Here is a 20,226-nt window from a genome sequence, read left to right as displayed (position 1 = left end):
TTGCTATTGGAGAAAGTGCCATATATTATGGAACACAAACTCATATCCTCCTCAGGATAAATTGTCAAGCACCATTATCATATCAAAAATTTGACTTTGTCCAGTCCTTTGGTTTATGACCAGAAAACAGGTGACAAACCCATCAACTTCAGCTGCCTTTGTGTTTAAGAGCTAATTTGCAAATGCTAGCATGCCCACAAGCTAAACTATGATCGTGAATCGTGTTAACATTATCCCTGACAAACATCAGCATGCTAACACCATAATGTCCCTATGAAAGCGCTCAACTGGCTCTGTTATAAACTTGACTAAACGTAATGTATTCCGGCACTGGCCCAGATGGTAATGTGAATTCTGTTTATTAAAAGCATTTATTCACATGTTAAATATTCGTAGGTCAGTCTGCAGATGTTGTGAGGGAAAGTCCAGACCACACACGCCGAACAACAAACACTCGGTGAGACAGACAACGGATTGTAAATAAATATGTGTTGAAAGCTTACTGAGAAGAGGAACAAAGGCGGACAGTCGGACAGTTCAGTCCAATTAAACAGAGTGAATATGTACGCACTGTGACAGGCTTGTAGCTACGGCTGCCACAGCATCAAATGGCAAAGGACCTTTCCTGTGTGTTTGCATTATAAAAATATTACATACAGTAAGCACCACAGGACCTGTGGGCACAAATAAATGATTCATATTTCTTGGCAAGACACACAACACAATGCATCAAATTGTCTATTTGAAACAGTCCCCACTCATTAATGTAAATCTGGTATTAATTTGCATACATTGTTAATGTACACTTTTTTACAGTATGTTTGAAATTGCACAGGTTCTCAAATAAAATATGCAAGTCTTTGCCACTTAAAAATCTACGCAGTCGGAACCCATTTGGGGCGATGATTAAACATTTCTCAAACACTGCTGGAGTGCAATTTATTCCTCGTGGGTGGATGAGCAGTGCTTATGAAATATTTGCTGTGATTTTCTAAGATTTCACTTCTCCCTTAGAAGAACAGAAGTTGAAAAAAATATAAATAAATAAATAAATAGGCTAGCCACTTACACAAGGACACCTTCACTTGAGCCTACACTCGAAATTAAAACAGTCACAGGAGACCAATGGAGGCAGTTTTTGCAGCAGATGGAGAAACAGCTCTCAGCGTCCATGAACTGTGAGGAAGATTTCTTTAACAGCTCTGCTACTGTTTGCTATTTTGGAACTACTGCTCTCATCAGTGTGAGATATTTCTATCAGAACAAAGCAAAAGGTCAAGGAGAGAGTGAAGCAAATTCTTCTAAAAGACGCTTTTGATGCGAGCCCTCTTGCTCTCTTGCTATTTCTTAAATAGCACAACAAAGCCAGAAACAACTCCGACTACTCCCAAGCTGGAAATTCATATTATAAATGTTTCCATCACGACATGGCGTAGTTTTAGTTCACGGGCTGAATTTGTTACTTAGTTTCATTGTAAGAGACAACCTGTGATTACAAACACAGAGAGGTGAAACAGAGGAGTGAATCTGTCTCCTGTGTTTCTCCAAACTCTGTCTGTAAATCGGTCACACCCATGGTGCTCACATGTTTGGCCTCAGCTGGGACGCAGCAACGGTCGCCTGTAAAACAACAATAAATCCATTCATATTTCAAGACCCTGCTTTGATCCATTTAAGGCTTCGTCTTACTTAGGTAAACAGAAAAGAAAAGAAAAAAGAAAAAAACAGCCAGGCTTTTATAACATAGAAGAATATCTGGTAAATGTACAGTTAGCTACAGCTGAGAGTTCACCTTTGAATTCACTTCTAAATAAACACTTTCCAACATCACAACTGCAGTGCAGATGCTGAAGCAGAGCAAATATAAATGTGAGTTAATTTCACAATAAATTACAGATTAATAGTTAACAAATTAACGAGATTGAAAAGGTAGCTGTTACATTACCCAGAAATATGTTCAATCAGATGAATTAATTGCATCTATTCAGTGTTCTTAATAAAGAAAAAAATGTTCCTGTGGATTTGTCAGAAAATTAAATTAGTCTATAATTTAAATTCTAGGGCTAAAAACGAATCATTTTACATTTAATTTCTATTCTTATAATTAGCTAGCTCAATGAGGAACAAATTCATGTTCACACTGGCATCCTGATACAAGGATATTGACAAAGTGGCATGCTGATATTTAAAATCTGAGATTGAGTGGTTTTCTGCTTTAATCAAGTATTATTGACCCGACTAGGCCAATAATACTATAATTTTGTTTCTGCCGTCCCTGCTGCTGACCTCTGACCTTTGACCCACTGAGGACAACCTCAGGCTCCGCGTGGTTTATGATCACATAATCATTGAGCACTTCCCACATGCAAGCCAAGGCTTCACCCTGCCATCCATTCTTATGCACAACCAGCCAGAGGAAGTGTCCTTCAGCGATCTGCCACTCCCTCATCAATCACCTCCCAAGGAGACACGCTCACGAGGAAGACTGAGCAAACGGCACTTGGTCAGTGGGAACAACAGGAGTCGCAAAACTTTTTAAAGGACGCCTCCACGCACCTCTGACACCGACTTTTCAGAATGACCAATTGCCGTTGCCACTCTGAATTCTGATACTGTCTCTGCCCCGAGCTGAGGTCCGCTCAGTCTACCCAGCCCGCCTCCAAATACTTCCGGCTAGACAAATAATGTTTGGACAAATCGACGAAAAAAAATAGACCCACTGCTCTCAGTGAGAAAAAAACAAATAAATGTTTAGATGGTCTGCTGGGAATAAATCCACTATCATATCCATTGTTATAACTATACAGAAATCCACCACTGAAAAGGTACTTTGTCTCTGAGGCCTATAATAAACAATATGCTAGTAGAAAAGAGGAGTGTGCTCATTTTAAAAGCAGTGTGTACATTTGACAGTGTGAAAAAAGTGTCAATATATACTATTTTTTCATTCAGTAGTTTATGGTAATTGTTGGATTGTGTAACACGGAAATCAATGTTTTATTATCTGTGTGGAAAATGTCCAAGAAGACATTTTGACTCTCCAGATGTTACACATACAGTATGTTTAATGCAGCTCTTCTAAAATTGTATTTATTTAGCTTAACAAGATGTATTCCCTGTCCAATCTTTCTATAAAAATATGCCCATACCACAATTTCAAAATTCATGCAGTGCAATCAGTATGAGAGCAGAAAAATATGCCCGCCTCATCCGTTTCACACGGGCTCTTCACACAGTGAGGCCTTCTGCGGTGGGAACCCATGATGAAGCGGTAAAAGCTAGATTCAGTGTCCTGACTAGAGAACAGTGATGGGCTTTGTTTCTGCTCTTCTCCTGTGGGAGTTTGGCTGATGGTAATGAGCTTGTGTCCATATAGGGGGATTCAGGCCATCATCCAACATACAGGGACCCTCTATTAAGAAGACTCTATCTGGGCTATAGGAGCAAATCAAAGGGGATTTCCATCATGTGCTTTTAGTGCAGGGTAAGAATACCATTATTACAATGACAAAGATCATGATGATGATGACGACGATGACGATGATAATAATAATAATGTGTATTAGAACGCAGTACTTTATGAGGTTTAGTAAATCGTGAGTAAGTGGTACTCCACCATAATGTCACCCCATGGTTTGTGAACTGCTGTTTTGAAGCCTTGTTTCTGGCATTTTTTTGAGCCACAAGTGACTATATTTCATGCGAAGGGTGGATCTAAATGAGAACAAGAGGACGCTATGCCCCGCCCACCTGTACCAGCAATTTTGACTGCACATCAGGCATGTCAATCAAATCAGACAGGTCCCCAAACATACTTAGGCCCATTACCTAATTCATTTTGGAATGATTTTCAGTGTGAGCACCAGAACACTGGACAGAAGGAATGAATTTAGCAAATAGCACTGGTGGAAAAAAAGTATTGACTTACTATTTCATAGGAGAGTTTGATAGGAGTCTATAAGAGTAACAACTTTATTGTAGTTGGCCACTAGTGGCCATTAGTTGTACTGCACTTACAGGCACTTCCTCGTTGGCTCTACCTTTCAGAACTATGTCCATTTTTACATATCATTTATGGTTGTAGGGCTAAAATATTCCCCGAATACAAAGCCAGCAAGGGCTTAGTGCTTTTCTTGTACTCACTTTTGATTAATCAGTTAGTTAATTTGGTCCAGGCTAAAATATTTCGACATTTATTTGATGGATTGTGACTAAACTTTATAAATCCGTGGTCTCTAGAGCATGAAGACATGCGTACCCCAAATGTTTTCTCTGCCACTTTCAGAGAGTTGCTAGCAGGGTTGTAGACCCTTGTTTAAAAGTAACGAGTTACTGCTGTGAGCAATACATTTCCTGGTACCTCAACAGAATTGCAATGGACACAGAATGTCTCAAAAGCAGGGCAAATGAAACTAAAACTATATTCATGTCTAGACATCACCTGTGGTAAACGACAAAATATGCTGTGTAATCATGTCCTATGAAAAACTTGCTACCTCTGGGATCAGCATGTTTCCAATACTCCCCAAAAAGGTGTGTTTGCTGAAGTACGTTGAAACCACAGCTGCAGCAGGAGTGGTGCAAACACACACGCATGCCTTATTAAGCTTGTCAATCAGCTGCCAATTCACCACAACCTTCAGATCCACTCTGTCAACCAGCCCGTGCCGGCAGGCGGTCGGTCGGCCGGGCCAGACGAGGGAACAGCTGGCCGCCACTTTCAACTCGCTGCGGCTACCTGGCTTGGCATCGACTGCTAGAGACAGACATACCTCTGCCAGATGCTGCATGTGGCTGGACGGATGGACGGACTGTACCCAGGGAGCGAGGTGAAGGAAGGGATAGGCCACGCAAACCGCTGCTCCACAAAGGTCAGCCACGACAAACCTTTGGCTGAATGTCCTTAAAAGCCTCACAGTTATCTCTCCGTCTCTCCAGTGAAGCCAGCGGGATGAGAGCGGAAAGGTTTAATGGCACTAATAAGGCCCGGAGAGACAGGTGACATCGCCCTTTAGGTCGACCAGCGGCACAGCCACCCAAAAAGGAGCGGGAGAGGGGAAGCATTATTCCACTGACATTATTCCAATCTGAATTTAACTGTCAAGAAGTCAAGAAGACGGAGGCCAAACTGACTGTAACAATATTCACAGCAGTCACTGATGTAACGTGTGTGTGTGTGTGTGTGTGTGTGTGTGTGTGTGTGTGTGTGTGTGTGTGTGTGTGTGTGTGTGTGTGTGTGTGTGTGTGTGTGTGTGTGTGTGTGTGTGTGTGTGTGTGTGTGTGTGTGTGTGTGCGTGTGTGTGTGTGTGTGTGTGTGTGTGTGTGCGTGTGTGTGTGTGTGTGCGGTAATACGTGTCCCTCCTCGTGTGCGTGCACACATCTGAGAATGACTGACTGAAAGCCAGCGAGTTATCAAGCCGTCCGCACCGTGTGATTTGTCCGATTTCCTCATCATCCGCCAAAGTCAGTGTCAGGCAGTGATCACCGGGCTGGACGGAGGTTAAAGCAACCAATAGTTGCCTCCACAGGGCAGGCGGGAAGAGCCATGGCGGCCATCGTAGAGCTCGTTGTCAGGCTGCAAGAATATCGCCCTCTCGGAAATTGCATACGGCGTGAGATTCATCGACATGGACTCAAAACATTCTGACCTGGCACTGCATTAGGCCTTTATATGATCCTATATATTATCCCTTTTAAGACTTTTATTGTGGCAATTGAAGTTAAGCACAAGAGCTGAAAGGTAAAAACCGCTGGCGAGCCTCCTTGCAGGGTTAAAAACCTGACAAGCATCTGGTCATTTCCACCATGTCCATGTTTGCCTTTTCCCAGCTACAGCGCGATACTGCTCCCGTGATGACAGCTATTAGGACTCTGGGGAGGACAAAACAGTAAAAGGGAGCCTGATTTGAGTACTCACAGCTTTTCCAGGGCGGCCAAGCCATAGAAGGAGCCGTTCCTCAGCAGAGAGATCTTGTTGTTGCTCAGGTTTCTGTTCAGGGGGAAAAGATACGAGAGAGGGAAGACAAGGTGAGCGTACGAGACGAGCGACGGGAGGTACATTTGTAAATATCACAAAAATAGAGCTGGGGGAAATTACTTATTCAAATGGCTGATAAATTGTTTATCCTCCGACTGTCAATATGCTGGCAAGAGATAAGGATTTATGTCTGATGAGATTGCGGCTGTAAATTACTCATCCAGGCCACGTTTCTGTCTTGTTTATGGCCATTTGTGGTTAAGATGGGTAATGATCCAAGCCACCCCCATCCTCCACTCCTCCACGTCAAAATATCGGCCTAATAGAAAAACTTAAAGAAACGCCAGTTCAGCACAATTCAATCATTCATTGCTCACATCACAACAGCAAACAAATCAATGAAATGCACCGCAGGGATCTTTAAGTGGTGAATTAATATTCAGAAGAGATGCAGCGACTACATTTTGATTATTTCTGTGACAGCTGTCACTACATTTCCTTTCCCCCCCCTCTTTTTTTAGATGAATTATGTCTGTGCTGAATGTAAAATGAAAGTGAAAAAAAAATAGCAGTGATGACACAGAACTTCCTGCTGAGAGTGTTACAAGCAGGCACACACACACACACACACACACACACACACACACACACACACACACACACACACACACACACACACACACACACACACACACACACACACACACACACACACACACACACACACACACACACACACACACACAAGCTTGTCTCTTGTCAAATGAATCAACACACTGGCACTTGAGATTTTCCTCAAACCATAACATGCCGATGTCACATTTAATCCCAACTGTGATCATTTTCTAAAACCAACCAAGTGGTTTTTGATGCCTAAATTGAAGCTTGTTACAAGGCGAGCCAAAACGTGACACTGACACTGTATCTTCTCGTGGACTGATAGGTGTATTACATGCTTTGGCATGACACGTGTATTCAATCAAGTGTTTTGTTACTGTAGAAAAATACCCTACAGTTTCTAGAGCACATAAGATCTGTCTTCCCTGCTGCTGGTGAAAGAGACCTTTAAGATGAGATTTCAAGTCTTCTCATTCAGCCAACTAATAACTTCTAGAATGTTTGCCAAGTATAAGGTGATCACACTAAGTTATGAGCAGCTTAGAGACAGCTACTGCTAGAAACAGTCGTACAACAGGACAGAACTGGTAGTGCAACCCACCGCATTGAGAAAATCTGCCTACGAGTGGTCTGGTCTTCCATGAACACAACAGTCTACCAAATTTAAACTGCAAGAGATTTCGGTCTGTGCTGTTTCGCCTGAGCTAACCTCGCAGCTTTAAAGTGGGTGGGGCTCAGTTGGGAATTGGTGATGTCACATACTTCCACGCACCATGTATCAAACCACAAGTCCTGACATATTACCTCACTAGGTTGTAAAGCCTGCAAGCCTGTAAACTTTAAAGCCACACTAATCAATATCTTTATACCAACAGTGACTGTGAGAGGGGCGGCTCGTAGTTACAAACCCTCAGTGAGTTCTCATGACTCCACAGTTCCCCTCAGTTTACGGAGCATTTTAGTAGTTATTTAACAGTCAAAAAGTTTTTGTTTCTTTTTCTTCAGCTGCGTTATTCTTATGATCACAGCAGGCCCAGGTTTTCAGCAAAGAAAATAACCTACAAAAATGTCATTGTACGATGCCCTGCGTCAAACCGCTCAGAAGAGGACACCAAAACAGAGCTAAAATTAGAGATTGGAGCACTTATGTTTACTATGTGGCAAGTAGAACAACTTAAATTAATTATAATGATGCTCTGCTAGTCTGGCTGGATATCTTCAAAGGAATATGTTTGCTAAGACATTTGCCATATTAGATATATCGATTTATTTTTGCACTGCAGGCGGTGCAAAAAGCTCAATTAAACAGACTTTTGCTTATTTAAGCATGAATATTTATACGCTTCAGATGGGAAACTAACTTGCCAGGAGATCTGATACATTTACTGAATACTTGGATCAAAACAGTTTAACTTTTATTAATGTGATAGTATAGTAATCAGAGTTGTAGTAGCACCAAGTATTAGTTTTAGTATTGTAGAGAAATCTTCCTTTGTCTGTCTCCACCCACACACGCGCACACGCACGCACACCATTTTAAACTGGACTTGTAAGCTATAGTACAACAGGGTGAGTGGCTGATGATATACATTGCACTTATTCTGCAGCCCAGATTCACATCATTTTAAATACACCTTGGATGGCAATTCTGAATTCTATATCTGTTAAAATATTGATTGCTCTCGCCAGCTCTTAAATCATCTGCTGCAGGGCTGCTCCTTCTCTCTGATGCTGTGGGTATGTGCATGCCCATGTGATCTGCTGCCTATTTTGCATGTGTGATGTTGCATATCTCCTGTCAGCAGATGACCATCCCCGCTCACCCTTCTGCCCCCCCCCCCCCCCCCACACACACACGGTCAGACGGTCTCCTCCACCACTTTCCCCATCTTCTTTTAACAAGTTGGGTTGTGGGAATGATAAAGAGAGAGAGAGAGGGGTAATTGGGATGTGTCGCCGGTCGCTGTGACGACAGAGTGCTCGTTATGGCTGCAGGGAACGTATACTCAATTTTAACCCTGGGATTAAGCAGAGGGATCCCACAATGCATTGTGCTGAACGGGCAAATTGTTGGCCAAACTGCAAGGGGAGCAGAGTGGAAGTGTGTACGCTGAAAGTGTTGTGGTGAAGACTCACTGCACAGAGAGCCACATAGACCAAGGTTTGTGGGAAAATTATTGGTTTTTTTTTGGTTTGTTTTTGACAAAAGTAAACAACAAAAAAACAGCTCACTTATTTAAGAATTGAATCTCGAAATGTACATTTTGTGCCTGCACCAGTGTGTTTTCTTATTTAATGTAAGTTTTCTTGTGCATATTCTCCTGGGAAAGTACCTATTTCTCCCCGGAGTGATAACAGTTGTCTTGGCAGGAAAAGCAGGACTGAAGATAGGAAGTCCCCTCTCAGCAAAAAGGCCAGGATGGACGCGGACTTGTGTCAGCAAATTCCTCTCAACATCTAAGATTGTATTTACATTTGGGCCTTCCCCCAAAAGTCAACTTCTGAATCTATCTTCCAAATTAAAGATTGTTACAGAGAACTGGTGGGGAAATCAGCAGTGTCAATACAAAAGACTTAGAGTAAACATAGAAGATAGATGGAAGAGTTTTAGGTGAAACAATCGACTTTTCATGAAGCTCTACCATCCGTTTCAGCTGCTACGCCTGTCAAGCGTCTCACAGTCGCTCACAGCAGTTTACACTCACAACAAGGGCAGATTTATCTCTTGAAATTTACAGCATTTGTTTTAAACAATGACGTGACAGTTGATTTCCTACTGAAGTAAACAGCAGACTTCTCATTTTGAGGCCCCAAGTGTGGATATTATCGACTGAAATGGTGACTGATGCTCGATATAGCAGCCTTGGCTCGCTAGCGTAAGCTAATGCTGAAGCTAAAACTGTTAATTTTTTGGTCTTCAACTTGTAATGTTTTCTGTTCAGTTTTACCTCACACTTAAAGGCTCGGGCACAGCACCGCAGCTGTTTTGGCCACCGCCTGAGCCGATCTGTCTGCAGGCTGTTTGGGTGCTGTTGAGCTTTTCTACATTTTGGGAAAAATTTCACACATATATAGTGGTCAAAATGATGTGAAATTGCATATTTTTGATAGAAAACGGCAAACATTTTTTCAGGGAGGAACCAGAAATCGCCACAAAATACATGCGCCTATGTTTTGGACAAACTTATGATAGAAAAACAAACTTGAAGCTTTTTAGCCATACATGCTAATGTTTACGGGTCGTTTTATCCACTCATGTTTGATCATACGTTTTTGCAAAACTTTTCAGATGACTAGCATATCCACTGCAGGAAAATAAACATAGTCTACGACAACGCAGAGAAGGCAATGCAGAAGTGCCTTAAATTGCAATAACACTGAGGGCCACGAGGGGCTGGCGCCAAGAAAAAAGCCTTTGGCTCATGAAATACAAAGTCAATACTTTTTGTTTTGTTTTGACAGGCCTGCTACGGCCAGTTACAGTTTCTACTTTACATTTAATCTTTGTGGGTAAAGTTGTTTGTAAAAGTCAGTGTTTGAAGACTCTTTTTTTCCACAAATCAATCAGAATACTCAAGCTGTGTGCAAGTAGACAATACGATTTACAGGCAGCCATTTAGGCAGCCAAAGTGAATAAGCAACAATTCATATGGATTTTTATTGTTGTTGATCCAGACATCAATATCCTACTGCGGTTCTGTCAGTTTGGATTCATCTTGACACAAAGCTCTCCGAGAGCAGAAAATTGCAGCAGATATAAGCCAGCATGGAGTCAGATGGACATGGTGAGAAAAAACTTGGAAAACTGAACAGGTCAATTTCACACACAGGATTATTGAAAAAAAATGTACCAAAGTAATCATAATATTTTCAGTTTCAGAGGCCAAGTGGAGTTTATTTCTCCGTTTCCAGCGCCTCACTCTAAATGTTAACACTTCAGATTGTGAAAAACTGCAGCAGCTCTTTTTTGAAGCCTCATATGGACGGTGTGATGAGGTGAACGTAGTCGACACTGAGATCACGGGATACCAATGCTGTCGCTGTGTTGTGTCCCATGTCTCCCTGCTGTTCCCCAGGCCGCTACACCTCCCTCTGCGGACGGACGTCCTGCTCACGGACAGGCAGCCTCTGTTTGTGCAAACTCAAGCGTGTCCTGGGCTGTGCTGTGCTATGCTATGCTGCGTGTGTGTTTGTGTGTGCGTGTGCGTGCCGACCCCTGCATGCCTATCTCAGGCCTCTGCGTAACGTCCAGGAAATCAAAGAAAAAACAAAATTGAACGCTGTGTAAACAGCCCATGACAAACTTCTGGAAGAGCCATCCAACTCTCTATTTACATTATCAATTATGTTCTCTGCGGATAAGCTGCTTTCAATGAGGGGGGAGTGCACGGATTCAGTATTGTCTGCGGGCTATAGCAAATGGTCTATGTCATTGCTTACTGTGTCTCAGCACCAACCACAGCCAGACTTGTATATATCTAGTAAATTCTGCAGTTTCGCAATTCCCTCAAAGAAATCTTTCTGTGGATTTTACATTTTGTGGGAAAAAAATGTTGTAAAAGGTTGATAGTTAAGGGGCTGTTTAATTTACAGCTAATTAATGGATTCATCAATTGACAAAAAAGGAAACTGAAACTACTTGGTTATCATGAGAGTCATTTTTCAAATAAAAATGACAAACATTCGATGGTTCCAGCCTTACAAATATAAAGATTTGTTTTCCTTTCTTGGTCTTATGTGGGTAAGAAAGAAAACAAAAATGTGTTTTGGGGCTGTTGGTTGAAAAAAGCTATACATTTGATGACTTGCGATTGCCGTTTCATTATTTTCTGACATTTTAGAGACAAAGTAATCTACCAGGAGGTGATTTGATATTTTTCTAACAGAGTTATCAATGCCCAATGGCAGCATTCAATTGGTGAGGGGTCGCCCAATGGGAGAATTCATCAATACAATCCGAGTTATCAATACACAAAGAGCACAGTTAGGCTACTGATATTTCAGAGCCACGGTCAGGGCCATAGATTATAACATGAACAAACCTCAGTCAGATAAACAATCAATGAGTCGGGAAGACATATTCAACCAAACAACCCCACTGCCTCTTCACTTTCTGGGATGGAATACAGGGATGGCTGGTTAACAAGTGAGATGGCATCCTCCTTCATTCCCTCTACCAGCTACAGCTCTAAAGCTCCTAATTCGAAAGTTACAGTTCACTACAGTCCACAGGCTCTGAGGCTAGCAGTGATTGAACACAGCTAGTGTGATTCATATCAATCCTTCCCTATAACAGGAGCTCTGGGTTTCATTCTGCCTCCACTCCACAGCTGGGACATTTCTGTGCGGCCCAGCTAAAAAGTCCCTGCTCCACTCTTGCTGCTATGCACCAGAGATATTTAACTATATTATTATAGGAGAACAGAAACCAAAATAGCTCCCATGGACGCCTTCCAACGCACCGATCATACGGACTAAGCGGGGTAAAGATGTAAACTACTACAAACATTTAGATCCGCTGGCCTCGAGGTTTCTAGCCACTTTTCCTCAAACAGCCAAACCCAGTGTTATTTTAGAAGATCGAGTTACTAGACAGCTAACCAAAATAACATATTTCATATCTATTAACACTGACCTTGGATGGGAACCGGTCATTGCGTCAGGGGTTAGATACAGATGTTCACATGGTCTCTAAATGACAGTGAAGCGTATCTGCCTGAGACGCCACTCTTCTTTCTTTCACAGTACAAAATGCACTGTGAAGAAAGAGTCACAATTAATCTAATGGTACAGGTGAAGAAATGGAGCAAATTCGTGACATTTATTTCTTGACTTGCATTTTAGGGATTTTTGAGCAAGTTCTCTGTAATAAAATTATCGCAATTAAAGAAAGAATTACACGTACAACCAAATCAACCTTATCATTGTTTCAATAAAAGTGAGTGAGCCCTTTGAATCTCAATCTGTGATTCAGCACAGGACGACGGTTTTGTTAACTTCTCCTCTTTGGTTAGGAAATGAAGAGTAAAACAATTTTCAATCAGTGTTTGAAAATATTTGCATATGCTTCCCAGCATGCATTGCATGGAGATGATGTATTCTCAGAAGTTTTCCCTTTTTTTGTGTCATTATATGCCACTTATGTCTTTATCATTTCATTGTCTCCATCAGGGCATTAAAATCTTCTCGTCAACTTTCATGTTTATCATATTGCAGTAATACTTGCAGACAGATGCACTTTGATAGAAGCAGTTGCAAGAGTTACCTGCAGGCCCTGTGATGAAATTGTAAGGTTCTTGTTAGGATTGGCTGATGTCTACTGTACCAACCCGACATATGATGATGAGCCAAACAGTTTTTTTTCGGCATTTGACAGAGTCCTGCGTGATTCTGCAGAGTGGAACTGGACTGTACATGAACTGGTAGAGATTTACTTGCAAACCGAACTGGCGGCTATAAAGCAGCTGTTTACTGAATAAAAACAGGTTGTCACCTGAGTAAAAGTCCATGTATTTTCCACGTGATGTATACGCACCTTTTCACATATGTACAAACACATGCTTGGCAAGTTTTTGTGAAAACCAGTAGGCTAAAACCTGAAACCTACCTTTGATTACTTCACTGGAAGCCTGAACAATCTGTAAGTACTTAGCTCACCATTAAACATCACTGACTTGCACTAACTAATCAGAGAAACATATGATTGAGGTGAGGTGGCATTTTGAGTGACAAATGTATAAGCCAACACACATCAAGGCTTCTACACAAACAGATACACAACGACCCGCTGATTCACCACACAGACGGGGTCATGCACACAGACCAGCACACGGTGCTGATAAAGGCCTGCCGAAGGCTCCTGTGAGACAGTCACGAGAGATTAATACTCTTCCCACAGAGCCCACACACTGCAGCAGTGGCAGCAGCAATACACATCAGGGTTTTAATCTCCCTGTTTTCAGGCAAATCACAAAACAGGGAAAAGACAACATGCTTCCACGCTGGCCTCCTCTGCTCTCTCAAATTTATGAGCCTTTAAGTAATTTTAGTATTTACTCAGCGACATAGGAAGGAGGCAGGGATAGCACTGTGTAGAAGTATCTTTGGCAGACGCTGTATTTATCTTCACCTAATATTTTTAGATGGTAAGTCTGGGTTTCGACACATTCTTGGTTTTTCCAAGGCCGTAGTGCAATTTACAGACTCCCCCAGCGGTCGTGAACTCTCCATCAGTGCATCATTAAAGTCTAAAGCAAAACTGATCAGCTGTTTCTTCTAAGCACGCCACATAAACGATGTTTGGAGAGATTTTCAGGCGGCCAATCTGAAGGTCAGTGGACCTGCGCACAGTTTGAGTGATATATCAATACACATCCATCGTAGCCTGCAAGAAACCTTGACTAAATATTAACCATTTGCCGGTAAGTAGATGACTCAGTGTCTACTTATTAGGAAGACTGGCAGTTTCTAACATGCGGCAACGTTGCGGCTCGGCCCCGGCCCCACTGCTCACGGATAACACAAGGGCAGATGTCATTGGCTTCGGCTATCGCAGAGGGAAAAGTGCTGTGGATCTAAAAGTATTACACCCTCTGCAGCTGAGACGACTGATATTGAAGAGTGCGCTCATCGAAAGATGAACCTTTTCCTTTTTTAAAAGAATCTTCCGTATCACTGGAGATAAGCTTGAGAGAGGCCAACAGAGGACGAGAGATTGGCATGACTGTGCGAGACGGGAGATGCAACATACTTTATCAGGGTAATTTTGGTCACGTCTCTTTAGGTTAACAGCCAGCTCTTCACGTATGCGTATGCTTAAATGGTATGACACATACCATTTGAGGCGTTTTACACTCGGAATATCTTGATCCGCGGTGTGTCCACGAGGTCTGTCAGTGGGGTAATGCACAGGAGTATATGGATGGGCTGTGTGTGCGATGAAATATTCATGCAGAAGTACTCAGAACTCTGAAGAGGGTAGAGCACAAACAGCACCTCGTCAGACGAGGAAAAGCCCTTAGAGGAATAACTGCGAGGGAGAATGCGAGAGCTGCAGTGAAATAGAAGGAGGGGAGAATAGAATATAGAGAATTATATTTATAGCAATACAAAATAAAATATGCCAGATATGTGTTCCCGTCGATACACACAGATCAATAGGAACCTCTGATTCCTTTGATCATGCTATGCATGCCATCATAAACTGTCCACCTACAGTGCAGCAGCACATTGTTGTGAATCCGCCCGCTATATTTCAAGCCACGTTTCCTCTGCTGTCTCCGGAGTCGTTCTCTATGCCGGCACAATGACTGACATGTTCTTCTAGTGGTTTGGAGCGAGCTACGGCCCCGTCCTGATCACTTCCCCTCTAGACACCACAAACGCCCCTCCTGTCTGTCTGCGAAAGGATGACGAGGATGATGGCGAAGGCCTACAGAACTGGATACTCCACATCTGGCTCAGGCCCAGACCAGATGCCCTCGTTTTTCTCTCCCTCAAACAGGAGACCAACCAGGCTTTCAAGGAGCTTAGCGTCAGAGAACATGCACAAATCAGGAAGATCACTTTCAGCAGCTGAAACTGCAGGGAAATAGAAACACTGCAGTGCAGCTAAGTCAATTGAAGAAGAAATTTTAATAATAATACGCAAGATATCGGCTTATTATTGATGCTTACTCTGCAATTCTTTTCATGAATTCTGACCGGAGGCTGTAAAAAACAACTTGTGATCACTAAATGGACACTGATCTTTAAACAGGCTAGGTCACTGATCCCCTCAGTTACTGTTGGTGCTCCTGTCAAGCTTCACATTCTGCGTGGCACATAATGATATCGGTTGCAGACGTGGCATCAAAATGGAATTTTTTTGTCTGAAATAGCGACCGTCTTCGAGCCATCGTGAACTCCATGAGTGAGTTCCACTTACTGCCTCTGGCTGACATTTCAATGTTTCATGCCGACTTGTTTTAAAAGTGTACTCTAAATTAGGATTTTAAATATGAAATTAAAGGGTGCAGCCATGGTATGGAGCTAAAAGACTGAGTTTAAACTGCATCTCTGATACTAAAAGTCTTCACCAGTTTTTGACACGGAGAAGACGTGACAATAAAGACGCAGTCTTGTGTTGCAGAAAAGAAATAAGATCCGACTTGTAATTCATTATGAACACAACCCTGTTTGGCTCCTTATCTCATAGAGAGATTAAATGTATGCATCATTGTTTGGATTTCACAACAGTATTTCAGGGTGAGGACCAACATGTCGGGTGAGCCAAATGCTTTTTACAGATTCCAACTGTGGTGGGGGTTGTGCAAGTGTAAATTTTCCAAAATGTAATAAAGACTGCTGCTAACTTCACACTAGAATAACACAGTACACAGTTGCTGTGCTGGTTGGCTTTTTCTTTTTTAACGAAACCTTTAAATATGCATGCATGATAAACTGCTGCCCTTGTAAATTAAACCCAGTTAGTACTGTTGTTGATGACATGCTAAAGTTCTCTATAGAGCAGACAAACACGCTATTAAATTTAACCTATAGCGTAATCTCTGAAATTTCATCTCCACAACTAAAAGCCAGAAAGAACAGCCTTATGCTCGAGGGATAACGTACACTGGGGGAATTCTGAAATACACTAAATGTGCTTCAGGATTAGATCAGATTAATCTGAACCGTGCCAAACTACAACACCCACGTTTCCATTACATTACAACCAAAGTACGCTTACGTCCTTTTCCACACAACACTAAAAAAACAAACACCGTATCCAATTGATGGAGTTTCTATAACTAACTGTGACACGGTCTTCGACTGTCATATGTCATGTGTCTGTCATACAATCTGCCCACACACACAGATTTCCGAGGACACGTACGGTGCAGAAAAACACTTGTATACGTTTCAAAACGAGACAGACAGTCGGGGAATGTTGAGGTTATATCCAAAACAGCGGCACACTTCCTTGTCTTTGATACAGGTCGGGTTTTTTTTTACACCTGATGCGCGCTGTACCCAGGCAGGCCTGATCTGGACCCGAGCCCGCCTCTTCCAAACGGATGCAGGCATCGTACTGCGCCCGCGTACGACACGCAACATTAACACCTGTCAAATATGATGGACTTGGACACAAATGTACTCGAGTATCGTAGCACAAGTCTCTCTGTCCTCAAGTAGGATTTGAAAAACTGCAGCAAAAATGTTCTTTTTTCTTCCACCTAATCAAATCTGATAAAGAATAAATAATATCCTTACAGCAATGTGTCAGGAATCACAGATGTCACTCAACCTATCCTAAAAATCCTCAAATGCAACCCTACAAAATGTAATGCAACAGAAATGAAGCACAACAAATTCTACATCCATTTTAGTCACAGTCGCACCAGGCAGCCTCGTCGTTGAATGTGGCCCGCTTGGCAAGCCTGGTCTCGGTACAGGAGTGTCCACTGGGTGCGAAGGCTTGGTTAATTCCTGACATTTTTTTGTTCTTGTATTTTTGGAGGGAGATTATCACGACTAGTTCCACGCACATGGCTTCAACATGTGGGGAAAGCCAAAGCAACGCAGTTACATGGTAGGACAATCACACCGGGGAAAAGTCGATTTAAATTCCCACACGAGGCTACACTCGACAGGTAAAACACCAACAGTCACACAACATGTAAATTCTGTGAACCAGTACTGGTTGAAACACGGCAGCTCAGCACAAGGTGAAACAGCAACGGCAGTAGTGCAGACCCTTTATGTTTCCTGTAAGTGCACAGAGTGGATGTCTTGCATGCGGTTCTCAGCAGTGCACAAACTCAAGAGGCTCAGTCACAATCAGCTGTGACTGGGCAACAAGCACCTCTCCATCCCAACAACCTGTTTACAGCAGTCACATCCTCTGTCCATCAGCCTCGGTCGCAGCTATCAGGGGATATTTGACCCAACACGTCCCATTCTCACTTTCCCAGCGTCCTCTCTGCCGCTCCATCAAGTCCTCAGTTGGCTCTTTTGCTACCTTTCCATGTCTATCTCCCATCTTCACTCCATCCCCTTGTCTCTTCCACAATCTGTCCCACGTCTTCCCGGGACGAGCGACGTGTCCTCCCGTTTCAGAGCGCTGCCTGAGACAGGTGTCGGCCACAATCTCCGCTGCTACTCTCCGCAGTGAGACGGTGCCTATACCGCTCGCCATCGTTGAAACAGTTACATCGGATAGGTCCCAAGGTCAACAGAGCTGACAGGCCCAGCTCCAACCTCTTCAACTCCCACTTTCTCTACCCTCATGGACGATAAGCAAAACGGGCAGAGGTGTTAATCGAGGGCATCAGGCTGCACTGAGTTACCCACACATTCTTGCATACAGTTAATTTTCATCTCTCTTATTTATGCAACTATTCTTTCATTTGCTCGTTAAATTGTTTTTCGTTGGCATTTGCAGAGTGCTGCATTATTGCGGGGTTTGTTCCCCATTAACATTTTATAGATACGATAATAAAAAACTGCAAAAACAAAAGCAACAAAGTTCAATCTGTGAGTTTAATTAGAGGTGGCTTTTGGGTCTGGGTTCGTACACTGTGCTTAAGTTGTCATTGAGGAAACGGCTCTACAAGAAGCTCATTGTCTATGTAGGTGGCGAGATCAGGAGAAAATGAGGAGAGTACACGGGGGTGGGGGACATTTAGGAGATTTGCCGGCGGTCTGCAGGGGGAGATTGGTATGTACATACTTCCCTTGATATATCTGTTTATTTGCACAGCACATCTAAACAAAAGAGCCAGGAGGGAGGCCACTTTAGCCTGACAAAGGTCACACTTCCTAACGCAGGAAAACTGTTTCCTGGCCAGCCAAAGCTCCGCTGTAGGATTTAGTTCACCGAGGAATAGTGAGGTGTAGGCTCATTTGTCTTGGTTTAATCCTACACACAGCACATACACGACCTCTAATTTCTCAAGAGAAGGCGGGAAAGAGAGAAATGCGTCAAGCTACTTCCGGTTAGTTTGGCTCTTACTGTACATTTTTTTAAGGAGAACATGCAGTCTTAGTGTTATTTATCTGTCGACCACTTTAAAAATCAAACTTCGTTAGTACCTGCGAGCCACAAAACAGCTCCACTCTGACGAATGTTGAAAGAAAAACAAAGCCTTTAACCATTCTCCACTTAAAGGAACAAAAGCACCCTTTCCTACACAGAAGCAAACACCACTCCAAATAAATTGTAGTAAGCAAAGTGCTACCATTAATCAACGGCGCTCGTAGTTCAGAATGAGTGGTCGGCCGTAACTTGTCAAGGGCCTTTACATTTAGTATTTGCTTTTACACTCCGAAGGAGGACCTCACGTTTCCAAGAATAAAGCAGTCTATTAATCTAGCAGTCAATCTGTGTACCTGCAAAGAGAGAGGGAGGTAACATGGGGGGGGAAGTCATCAACCCCGGGAGTGTTTGAAGTAACGTTTCATCGTTTCATCAAGAGAGGCACGGGTGAATACTAAGGGAAGTTTCTGAAAGTTTTCGTGGAGGTGCAGAATCTATGTTTGACTGAGTTTGAATACGATGCAAATAACATCCCTAAAGAGCGCAGAAGGACAGGCAAACGATCTATGCAGATGTTGTATGTGTAACGAGAGACGGGTGGCTCGACGGTATAGCACGAGAGGTTCTCAAGGGCCACTAAAGGTCCTAAAGCACAATGAGAAATATATTTTGTACCGTTATTTTAATCAGTAGTTCAGTTCTAGGAGGATTTTATGAGAAGTAGTTGCTGCTGTCAAATCCTACAATTTATAAAGTATGAGTGCAAACATTTTTTTCATTGCAGTAAGCTAAATATTAACCTTTTCATTCACTCACTACCGACAGACAGAGCACTGCCTGCCACCTCCTATAGCTGCCTCACTATGTTGCTTCTCTTCTCAAATGTAAAACTACAGTTCAGCGGATGAGATTCCAGGACTGGCCAACTCCCGATACCCCATCAGTAAATACTGACAGACTGCTGACAGATGGCTTTCCACATCTTTGCACCAAATAAACTGAATGAATAACAAAGCACTTTAAAACTAGAACATCTCAACTCACTGTGATATTTTTTGTTCAATTCTGAGCGTGTCGTTGATCATTTCTGACGCCATCAATATGTGCATTTGTGTAACTGACTGTTTTCTTGTGTCTCATCTCTGTTCTTATTTCATCACTGAGCTCAAAATACATCTTGATATCTCTGAGATTACCTGCTAAAATAAAACTTTAGGATGACAATGACTTTCATTGTTACATTGTAAATTTGTTGATTTTTTTTTCATTCATTATTTAAGTCATTTGTTTTCTCAAACGCTGCAACGTATTGCATTTAAAATTGTATTCAAAGAGCAAATATGTCGCTGTTTTGCTTAAATTATTGATGCAAGTAACTAATCTCCCATCAAAGTTTCTGGTTGTCTGTGGATTCATTAATCAATGAATCAACCAATCTTTACCATCAACTATGAGACTTAATCACAATAAAAGTGTATCAGCTATACGGTATAATAAAAATCTATTGGGTGGTGTTGTATTTTGAAAACAGGTGAAGCACAAGCATTATAACAAGGGGCTCCTTCCCATCCCAACATAACAAGTAGAAGGCAGGTTTGTTCAACATCCTATAAGC

At 42.4% G+C, this 20,226-nt stretch overlaps 1 protein-coding gene across 1 annotated transcript in view; it reads right to left on the bottom strand.

Annotated features, from left to right (window-relative positions):
- LOC138615978 (adhesion G protein-coupled receptor A1) overlaps window positions 1-20,226 on the bottom strand; it is a 174,119-nt gene that overhangs the window by 152,602 nt on the left and 1,291 nt on the right. The window contains exon 2 of the mRNA XM_069689899.1: window positions 5,918-5,989. Within this exon, the coding sequence (XP_069546000.1) occupies window positions 5,918-5,989 (72 nt within the window). The remainder of the gene's footprint in view (window positions 1-5,917; window positions 5,990-20,226) is intronic.

The sequence above is a fragment of the Brachyistius frenatus genome, unplaced genomic scaffold (genome assembly GCF_029030835.1).
Source record: "Brachyistius frenatus isolate BFR_SWC_R1_liver_20210118 unplaced genomic scaffold, ASM2903083v1 Contig_8, whole genome shotgun sequence".
NCBI lineage: Eukaryota > Metazoa > Chordata > Actinopteri > Embiotocidae > Brachyistius > Brachyistius frenatus.
Note: the sequence above shows the minus strand (reverse complement) of the source record. Positions and strands in the feature narration are given on the sequence as shown.